This window comes from Pseudonaja textilis, unplaced genomic scaffold (genome assembly GCF_049901715.1).
Source record: "Pseudonaja textilis isolate UNSWEBS1 unplaced genomic scaffold, rPseTex1.2 PTEXSCF116, whole genome shotgun sequence".
NCBI lineage: Eukaryota > Metazoa > Chordata > Lepidosauria > Squamata > Elapidae > Pseudonaja > Pseudonaja textilis.
The window spans coordinates 19,848-30,351 of record NW_028262851.1 but is presented as its reverse complement, the minus strand read 5'-3'; the positions used below and the strand labels follow the sequence as shown (position 1 = coordinate 30,351).

At 38.1% G+C, this 10,504-nt stretch overlaps 1 protein-coding gene across 1 annotated transcript; it reads left to right on the top strand.

Moving 5' to 3' along the window:
- The first annotated feature begins 773 nt into the window (after positions 1-773).
- LOC148123759 (vomeronasal type-2 receptor 26-like) lies at positions 774-10,498 on the top strand. Its single transcript, XM_087918878.1, has 4 exons — positions 774-1,365; positions 1,697-1,988; positions 3,062-3,792; positions 9,894-10,498. The coding sequence occupies exons 1-3, from the start codon at positions 1,175-1,177 to the stop codon at positions 3,122-3,124; spliced, it is 546 nt and encodes a 181-aa protein (XP_087775004.1). The 5' UTR covers positions 774-1,174; the 3' UTR covers positions 3,125-3,792; positions 9,894-10,498.
- Positions 10,499-10,504: the final 6 nt, after the last annotated feature.

Below are 10,504 nucleotides of genomic sequence, written 5' to 3'. Positions count from 1 at the left end.
CAAGCAATAGAATCTCTGAACAACCATCCCAGATAAGCCAGGAACACGGGGACTTCCAATGGCTCCTCCAAAGCCCTTGGGGGGTCTTTTGAGGGGTGGAAATGTCACAAGGGTCCCACCCCACCAAGTGCATCCACCCAACCAGAGGGAGGCTCACCAGTTCCCCCAAACGTTTTTTTGTGGCAAAAAAATCCACAAGACTCTGGGCTCTTCCACAATCTTGCCTGCAGACCTCACAGGACGCAGTTTATTGGATGAATTACATGAACAGGGAAGGACAAAAGAGAGCGCGGCAAAGAAAAAAATTTCTACCCACTCTGTAACTTCCTCCCTGTTTACCCAATGATATAGTCCACACACAGGCTGTCCCTTTCCTGCTTCTTAGTCAGCTCTCATCCAAAAATGTATATGGCTAGAAAAGAGGGGCAGTTTAATTTCTCTTCCAGCACAACCAATGTTAAAATCAGCTACAACTTAGGATTGATATATAGGATTGTGATAGAAGAGGAAATCCCAGACAGGCCCCACTCTTAACATTAGGCAGAGTTCAAGGGTAATGATTGTTTCCTTGGTGTTTGAAGACAGGCAGCACTAAAATTAAGTGACATCGGTCTCACCAAACTGCAGCAGTCCCTGGAGACAAGAGGCCAAGTCAATTCCGTTGTAACTGAACTACCTTGTTCCCACACCATTTTCTAGACGTGTCCTGACAGGAAGAATCACAACCATTACAGAACAGACCCTCCAGAGATGTTTCTGTGGGTTTTCACTAACATGTGTTTTTTCCAGCTAACCCTCCTCACATGGATCTGCAAAGAAATTCAGTGTCTCCAGTAGAAAAGTTGCTTCTCCCTGTAATAATCACCATCCTGGCCTTTGAGAGTTCTTCTTCAATAACTGTCTTCAGTGTAAACATCAGGTGGAAGCAACATGGAAGAGATTGTTCATCAGAAAAGGATAAATATCTTAGCTCACATTCTGTGTGGCACAAGTTTTCAGACAGGCAGGAGCTGTGCTCTTGAATGTACTTTTCTTTTCCAGGTGAAGCTTGGGGTGCCTCTGACGGAATCAGGAAAGCCACTAACATTTCCATTGTGTGAGAGTGCTTTGAATACTTCTCACTCAACTTCTTTTTGTTAAGACTTGGGAAGGGGATTGATTCATCCCAAGAATTATGGACCTCCTGCTTCTGCTTCTGGTGCTGCTGGTGCCCCAGCCAGTCTCTGGGAAGCTTAGAATGAAGTGCCCGCTGAGTCTGGAGCGCCAGGATGGAAAACAACCCTGGAGCTTTTACAGACCAGGAGACCATCTCATTGCTATGATCATCACTACGACCAACAGTGCTTCTTCTAGTCAGTCTCATTTGTAAGTGATGGAGTTGCATTCCTTCTATTCTAACACTCTCCTCCTTTTCTTCTTGTTTCACTTACTTCTATTTTTCAGGATTTATCTAATTTCCTGAAAGATTTTGATTTCCATGACTTGACTCTTTTTTCATATTTTGTGGAATAGACTCAAATCCAAAGATAGGGCTGAAAACAACTCTGTGTTCATCACTAGACTACTGACTTAACTGACCTTGGTTTTGGATCAATGTTGGCTTGAGGCTCAGGAGACTTGTGGAGTCAAAGAGGATTGAGTTTTTAAAAAAGAATTTGTTGTTGCTGTTAATAATGATGTGCACATTTTTTTGCAGTACACTTTCCTTTGGTTTTATGAAAACTCTGCAATCCATTTTTGCCATTCAATTTTTGAACAAGAATCTCCAGTCCCTGCACAACCTCACACTTGGCTACAACTTCCACGACAACTATTTGAGCACCTTACGTACTTCAGATGCCTTGCTGGATATGCTCTCCACTGGAGAAGCCAATATCCCCAACTACAGCTGTGGAAGGAAGGAGAACCTTCTGGCTCTTATTGACGGAACACACAGGGACATCTCCAACCAAATATCAACATTACTAGGAACCTACAAAGTCCCACAGGTTTGTGTGTGCGTGTTTTCTATGTGATAAAGTGATTGTGATGTTGTGGGCGAGCAATGGATGCAATTGTATTTTCAAGAGCTGCTTTAACTATATTAGTGAACATGTAAATTATGTCTTAGCCCACTATGTTCACGTTCAAATTCATCATAAAAGGCTTGAAGAGCAATAAGTTTCCAAAGAGGACTTTCTACTGGCTATTTGGCTGTTCAAAAATATTCCTAATTGTGTCTCTCTGTTGGCATTTTCCTTTTTACATGTAAATAATACCTGCCAAATTTGTCAAAAACAGATCATGTCAGTTAAATCTTATTGCATTCTTTGACAAAGTACTAAATTAGTGGACCAGAGAAATGTTGCAGATATACTTGGACTTCAGAAGGCATTTGATAAAGTAGATCACAGCCTACTACTTTATAAGACAGAAAAATGTGGGTTAGACAGCCTCACCAGCAGATGGATTCATAACTTGCTGACCAATCACACTCAACATGTAGTTCTTAATGGAACTGCATCTACATGCAGTGGGGGACCCCAAGGCTCTCTTTAAGCCCAATACTCTTCAACATCTTCATCAATGATTTGGATGAAGAACTCATCAAATTTTCAGGTGACACCAAGCTTGCAGGAATAGCCAACACTCCAGAAGACAAAGGCTTAAGATACAGAAGGATCTTGACAGTCTTGGACATTGGGTCCTATCTAGCAAAATGAAAGTTAGTCATGAAAAAAAGTTAGGTTCTTCATTCAGGCAAGAAAAGCCAAATGCACAGGTATAGTATAGGTGGTACCTGGCTCATTAGCAGTAACGGTGAGTAGGATCCTAGTGGATTCCTAGTGGACAGTTACTTAAATAGGAGCCAACCGTGTGCGGCAGCTCCCCAAAGAGCCAACATGGTTCTAGGCTGCATTAACAGAGGGATAGAATCAAGGTGAATGCCAGCCTCCACGACACTTTCTTGACACCTCATGCTGCTTGCTTCATGTCGGCTGTCATAGAAATGGGGGGAGGAGGGTATTTGGGAAGGGAAGGTTGCTGGAGAGTGAAGACGATGTTTGTGCTTCCTGCACAGCTGCATGGGCTTATCTCTGCTGAGCCAAGGTCACCCGTCTTGGCATACCAGATCAGGGAATAACCACCTGAAGATGCACCCCACATGACATATAAGCACTTCAGATTGGATGTCCAGTCTGGACTCTTGGGGGAAGGAACTTGGGATAACTTTCAATATGTACTTTCTGCGCCTTTTGCCTCAGATCTTGCTTTCTTTTGTTGCTATCACTTCAAACACAATAAAAGTACCCTTTCTCTACAACAATGGAGTTGAGGGAGTTCTTGCTTGGGTTGTGAATGAGGCACATCTGACAATCACCTGAAGTGTTAATACCACTTTATAAGGCCTTGGTAAGGCCACATTTGCAATACTGCATTCAGTTTGGGTTGCCACGATATAAAAAAGACATTGAGACTCTAGAAAGAGTGCAGAAAAGAGCAACCAAGAGGATCAGGGGACTGGAGGCTAAAACACATGAAGAACAGTTGCAGGAACTGGGTGTGGCTAGTTCAATGAAAAGAAGGACTAGGGGAGACATGATAGTAGTGTTCCAGTATCCCAGGGGCTGCCCCAAAGAAGAGGGAGTCAAGCTATTCTCCAAGGCAACTGAAGGCAGGACAAGAAGCAACGGGTGGAAACTCATCAAGGAGAGAAGCAACCTAGAACTAAGGAGAGATTTCCTGACAGTGAGAACAATTAGCCAGTGGAATGGCTTCCCTCCAGAAGTTGTGGATGCTGCATCACTGGAGGTCTGTAAGAAGAGCCACTTGTCTGAAATGGTATATCTAATCTAATCTAGTCTATAGGGTCTCCTGCTTGAGCAGGGGGTTGGACTAGAAGACCTCCAAGGTCCCTTCCAATTCTGTTATTCTGTTCATTTGGGTGTGTGTGTGTGTGTGTGTGTGTGTGTGTGCAATCGAATAAAAAGGCTAAAATCCAAGACCTTCTTTGGGAGGGAAATTTGGGCTCAGTGGACCCCTGAGAAGAAGGATGAACACTTAACCAAGGGGGAAGGGAAGGGTGCACATTTGAACCCTTGCTATTCAGTCTAAAGAACAATGACGTTCAGGAGTCATCAAGGATCCTGAAGGACGCATCTCTAAGGTGTTAAATACATATTGTTACACCTTGGTTCATTCTGATAATACTTTATTTATTATTGTTATGATATTCCTATATAGGCTGTTAAGAAAACTTCTAAGAAAGTTCCTACTGACATAATCGTTAAATGATGGTTGATAAGTCAAAGTCAGAAGTTATGATCTTTGGAAAAACACCTCGTAGCCATAGATGCCGATTTGATGGTGATCCAAGAGCAAATAACACCGTTCTTTACCGGAGGAAGTTTTCTCTGAGACTGGATATTGCTTCCCCCATCATTAAAGGAACCAGTTAGAGAAAGGGTGTGAGTGAATTTACTGCTTAAACCTTAAAAAAAACCTAGCTACCCAGTTTTTTTTCTATTTATTACAATATATAATCTCGAAGTTACCCTCAAGTCCTTACATTGAAGTGAAAATTTGGGCTTAATCTATATCACTACTAGAAGAAATATAATTACAGCATTTGAGGAGAATCTGGAAGGTGGATAAAAGGACTCAGCAGTTGAACTGAGAATTTATACAATTGGTCTTTTGTCTAAAATCAGGTTTATAATTACTAGTGTACAATTAAAGCAATGAAATCGGACAGACTCCCAAAATTCTCTGCTTTAGAACGGCAAAATTTCAATTAAAGTGACAAATTGTATTAGGAGCTGTGGTCTCCCCATCTCTTGCACAACTGGAGAACACATCTATTGATTGAATTCCAACTGTTTAATAAGAAGATCAGTAATGGAGAGGGGAGGAGCTGGCGCCAAGATGATACGGCTTGCAATCGAGCTCTACGATTGCAGCCAATATCTTCGCCCCTGGCCGGTCCAAACAGACCTAAACCGTCCCATAGGGACGGTTATCGTGAGGGGCATACCCTGTGGATCCCAGGGACACCGCAAAGTCCCTGGATGACCCAGGAGAAGTCCCTTTTGCTGGTGGCGAAGAGGCAGCCTCCATGCTGCTGAAGTCGGGGCAGCTCCGGAAAGGAAGAGGCTGAAAGAGAAAGTGTGTCGGCTGGGTGAGAAACTGTTTTTTTTTTTTTTTTAATATTTTGAGGCTTGAAAGGACACTTTGATTGCTAGAAGAAACCTGTGTGATTTTTGACAAAACTGAATAAGCGGCGTTTTTTTAAGGGAGACGTCAAAGCGAGGCTTTACTTTTATTTTTATTTTTTTTGCTAACGGACTTTATTGTTACTTAGTAGATAACCGGACTGGTTTCTTTTTCTCTCTATATATATTTTATTCTCCCTCTGGATTTCTTTTTTTTTCTTTTAACTTTTTTTTTTAGGCTAGAGGCTCCCTTTGGTTATTTCTCTTTTTGTATATATATGTATATATTTCTTGTTCTTTTTTTTTTAACTTCAATTACCTTTCTGTGAGAGGAGGGGGGAAAGTGAGAACTAAGAAACTTTGTAACACTGCCAACTAGAGGCTTGAAATTTTACTTGAAGTGGAGAGAATTGTGAAAGACTCCTTCTCAAGGACATTCTAATGTGATAAGATAGAGGGAAGAGTGCAGTAGAATATTATTACAGGTGTTCTTCTGGATTTCTCTCAACAATTAAATATTTATGGCTTGGCTTTGAAGCCTGTGGGAAAGGGAAGTGAGTCATAACAAAAGCCTTGGACAATTAAACAGAGTGCAGTGTGTTGTTTCTCCCTCTTTAATTCTTTTTTTTAGTTTCACTACCCCCCACACACACTAGCATTATTGTAAATTTTTATTTTAGCAATGTTTTTATTTTTACTTTTTATTTTCAAGGGGAAGCCTTAGAATTTTTTATTTTTACTTTTATCTTTTTTTCCGTTTTCATTGGGATTTTTGTTTTTTCTATTTATGCTCCTTCGAGGAAAATATTGCAGTTAATAGATGATCAAGGTCAAGTTTGTTATGGCAATAAAGAGAAAAAGGAAATTATTTGAGACTTTTATGGACAACTATACAAGAAAGAGAATATTGATGAGGAAAAAAATTAAACAGTACTTGCAGAATGCAAACTTACCTAAAATATCTAAAGAGACTGAAGAAATGTTAGAAAGTAATATAACAATGATGGAACTAAGTCAAGCACTTAAGAAACAAAATAATGGGAAAGCACCAGGTCCAGATGGGCTGCCTGCAGAATTCTACAAAACATTACAAGAATCATTGAGTATTCCACTTTTAGATGTTATGAATGAAGCTATGTCAAAGAAGACGATACCTAAAACATGGTCAGAGGCTTATATTACACTTATTCCAAAAGAGGAGGCTGACCCACTGCAAATTAAGAACTATAGACCGATTTCTTTATTAAATACAGACTATAAAATTTTTGCTTCGATATTAGCAGAAAGACTTAAAAAATATTTGAATAATTTTATTCATCCAGATCAAAATGGATTCCTGCCACAAAGACAAATTAGAGACAATATGAGAGTAATTTTGGACACTTTGGAATATTATGAGGCACATTCTGAAAAGCAAATGGCTTTGATATTTTTAGATGCCCAAAAGGCATTTGACAATGTGAATTGGAGATTTATGTTACTCTTACTGGAACAGATGGGTTTTGCTAGAAGATTTATCCAAGCAATAGAAGCAATTTATCATGAGCAAACTGCAAAGGTAATGATAGAGGGAGAATTTACCGACTCTATTAACATAAGAAAAGGCACAAGGCAAGGATGTCCCCTTTCTCCCTTGCTATTTGTATTGACTCTGGAAGTGTTGAATAGAAATATTAGAGAAGATAAAACTGTAAAAGGAATACAAATCAAAAAGGAAGAATTTAAATTACAAGCCTTTGCAGATGACTTAGTTTTTATTTTGGAAGATCCTATAGAAACAGCTTCGAAGCTACTGGAAAAGATAGAGACATATGGTGAGGTGGCTGGTCTGAAAATAAATAAAGATAAAACAAAGATTTTGTCAAAGAATATGCTACTAAGACAAAGAGAAGAATTGGAAGATCTGTTGAAAATCCAAGTTATGAACAAGGTTAAGTATTTGGGGATATATTTGACACCAAGATGTAGTACATTAAAAGAGAACAATTATATTAAACAACAGATAGCCCTAGATCTGAAGAAATGGGAAAACTTACAACTGTCATTAATAGGGAGGATCTCAACAATCAAGATGAATATTCTACCCAGAATCTTATTTTTGTTTCAAACAATACCAATTAGGCTTGGAAAAGACTATTTTGAGGACCTAAATAAAATTGTGTTGAAGTATATATGGCAAGGTAAGAAAGCAAGGATAAAGCTAAAGCTTTTGCAAGATGCTAGAACTAGAGGAGGGTTTGGCCTGCCTAATTGGGAGTTGTACTATCAAGCTGCAAATTTGATGTGGGTTAAGGAATGGATAACATTAAGGAAGACTAGATTGTTGACACTAGAAGGTCATGATTTGTTGTTGGGTTGGCATGCTTTTCTATGGTACAAGGGAACCAAACACAGGGCTATTTTAGAAGACATTATATACTGGAGTCTTTGTGGCTAAATTGGGAGAAGATAAAAAAACAATGTTATTTGAAAATTCCAGTTTGGTTATCGACGATAGAAGCATTTTCTTATCCTATAATTTATAAGAAGGAACAAACAGTTAGATATGGGGAATTACTAGATGAAAAGGGTGAACTTAAATCGATACAAAATTTAGAGGAACAAGGTATAAAGATGAATTGGTTTTCATATGTGCAAATATACTCAAGGTATGATGAAGATTCCAAAACAGAGGGATTTTATGATAAACAGACTGATTTGGATAAGATTTTGACAGGTACTGATGAAAAGGTGATTAAAAAACTATATGGTTACTTATTGGGAATTAAGCTAGAGGAAGAACAAGTTAAAGAAACTATGATTGCTTGGGGGAGGAATTTTGGATATGGGATTGACTTAGAGAAATGGCAGAAATTATGGTCGCAAAATTATAAAACGACAATGTCTACAGCTAATAAAGAAAATTTGTATAAGATGTTTTACAGGTGACATTTCCCCCCGACAAGGATAGCAAGAATGTTTAAGAACAAATCGGAAAAATGTTGGAAATGTCATCCGATACCTGGTTCATATTACCATATGTGGTGGACTTGTGAGGACGCTAGAAAATATTGGACTAAAATCCACATGTGGTTGGAAAAAATGACAAAGAAATATATAGATTTGAAACTGGAGCTTTTCTTATTGGGAATCTTACCAGATGTGTATAGTAAAGATTTGAAATATTTGATTGTAAATGTATTAACTGCGGCTAGGATTGTATTTGCAAAAAATTGGAAAAATGAGAAAATTCCATTGCAGGAAGAAGTTATTAAGAAAATATTGGAATGTGCTGAGATGAGTAGATTGACATTTGAAATTAGAGAGCAAGAAGATAAACAATTTTATACAATTTGGGACCTTTTCAATCAATAGCTGGACGATGAAATACAAAAATAGAATATTTAGTTAGGTAATAAGGAATATTATTGACTTTTTTTCTTTTTTCTTTTGCTATTTGACATTACATTTATAAAGTGTTTTTTTTTATAAGGCATGAATGAATAAAAGTATAGTCAAATGATTTTTTTTTAAAATAATGATATGAGGATATATAAGTTTGGATTGATAATAAGAGTTATTGTTAGGGATACACCCTAGCAGAATCTGCACAGCAGTCAGGCAGGCAGGCAAAAATATGTGAGATAAACGTTTTTGTAGTTTACACTCAGTAAAACAGATACACAGTGCTAATTAAATAGTTTATTCCAGTAAGAGGTATAGCATAGTCAAACAGTCCATATATCATTCACTAATTCAGTCCGTCCAGGGATTATTCAGTTGCAAATTCCAGTGTCGAAAAAGAGAGGTCAGTAAACTTACAAATATCAGTCCAGTAATATATCTCCTCGCAGTAGAGATATGAAGAAGTCAAAAACTCCTCTCTTCCTTCAGCAACTCAGCAGTAGGGAAAACACGCAGTTAACAAACCATCAATCCATGCAATCCAGTAATTGTCAGGGAATCGTCAGGTTCTCTTGCTCCCTCTTATGGTGGTTTCACACCACACCCAAAATTACATGCTTTGCAGTTTTAAAGTGACACACACTTAAACTTACAATCATAGTTTATATATATTATTTTACCCAAACTACATTAGGTAACCTATGTTATTCCTAACAGCTATTATGTAATGTAATTGTAATTGTGACTATGAAATGAATGCACAAAACTGATGAACCAACCGACACACTGTTTGTATATAAGTATGGAAGAAAGCTGATGCTTTTATGTTTTGTTCGTTTTGTTTGTTTGTTAAAAAACCAATAAAATTGTTTTTTTTTTAAAAGGAGATCAGTAATTTGGACAGTACATTAGACTTTAGACAAATGACCTACTGGGATTCACATATTAAAATCAACTATTCCCTGGGCAGTCAGAATTCAAAAGTTTAATATAATAAAGCCCCTTATTTGAGCGAAACGGTTCAGTTGAGATTGGGATACGTAGGCCTGATTGTGATAAATTATAGGGGAAATCCAAAAGTGATTTACATTCTTTAATCTTATTCTTTCTTACTGAATTTATTCTTGCATTCTGTTTTTATACGCCAACTTATTAATGTTTTGTGTTCTACAATATTCATTTTGATATAGCTTAATGGCTAATCAATCATAAATTATTGTAATATGTTCAAGAGGACCAGGCTGGACTCCCAAAAGCAAATATTTAGGATTTGTTCTGATCCCAAATATAACACAGCATTCTTTGTTGCTTTTTCAGATGAGTGTTGTAGCTGCTTCAGAGGCTCTGAGTGATAAAAGCAGATTCCCCTTTTTCCACCAGATGCTCCCCAAAGAAGGGATCCAGTACCCAGCAATTGTCCAATTGCTCCTCCATTTCAGATGGACCCTGATTGGCCTCTTTTCTTCAGACACAGAGAATGGAGAGAGTTTCATGAGGACTTTCCCTCCTATGCTTGTCAGGAGCGGAATTTGTGTTGTTATATCACAACAGTTCTCAACAACTGGATATACAGCATTCCTCAGGGATGCCCTCTCTAAGTGGAGACAAGTCAACGTCTTTGTCCACTTCATGGAATTTGATGCCATTTGGTTCAGAATTCTTCCTTTCCATTTAGCACTTAAGGGTTTGCCAGGAGCCATGGAAGGGAAAGTCTGGATCTTGACAGTCTTGGGTTATTTAGAAATTAGAAGGCACAGACTTCTCAAATATATCCATAGTATTTGGGCCTTTTCTTTTCAGCAGAAAAATAAGCAAACACATTATCCCTTTCAACCCTATTTATTTTTGGAACCCCTGATTGAAAATCAGTATTTTAACTGTTCTCTTTCAAAGCACATCTTTTCTGTCAAAGGCCGGAGAAGATGCAC

Coding starts and splice junctions, on each gene's coding strand:
- LOC148123759 (XM_087918878.1), top strand. CDS start 1,175: ATGGACCTCCTGCTTCTGCTTCTGGTGCTGCTGGTGCCCCAGCCAGTC. Junction 1,366..1,696: donor TCTTCTAGTCAGTCTCATTT/GTAAGTGATGGA, acceptor ATTTTTTTGCAG/TACACTTTCCTTTGGTTTTA. Junction 1,989..3,061: donor GAACCTACAAAGTCCCACAG/GTTTGTGTGTGC, acceptor CTTCCTGCACAG/CTGCATGGGCTTATCTCTGC.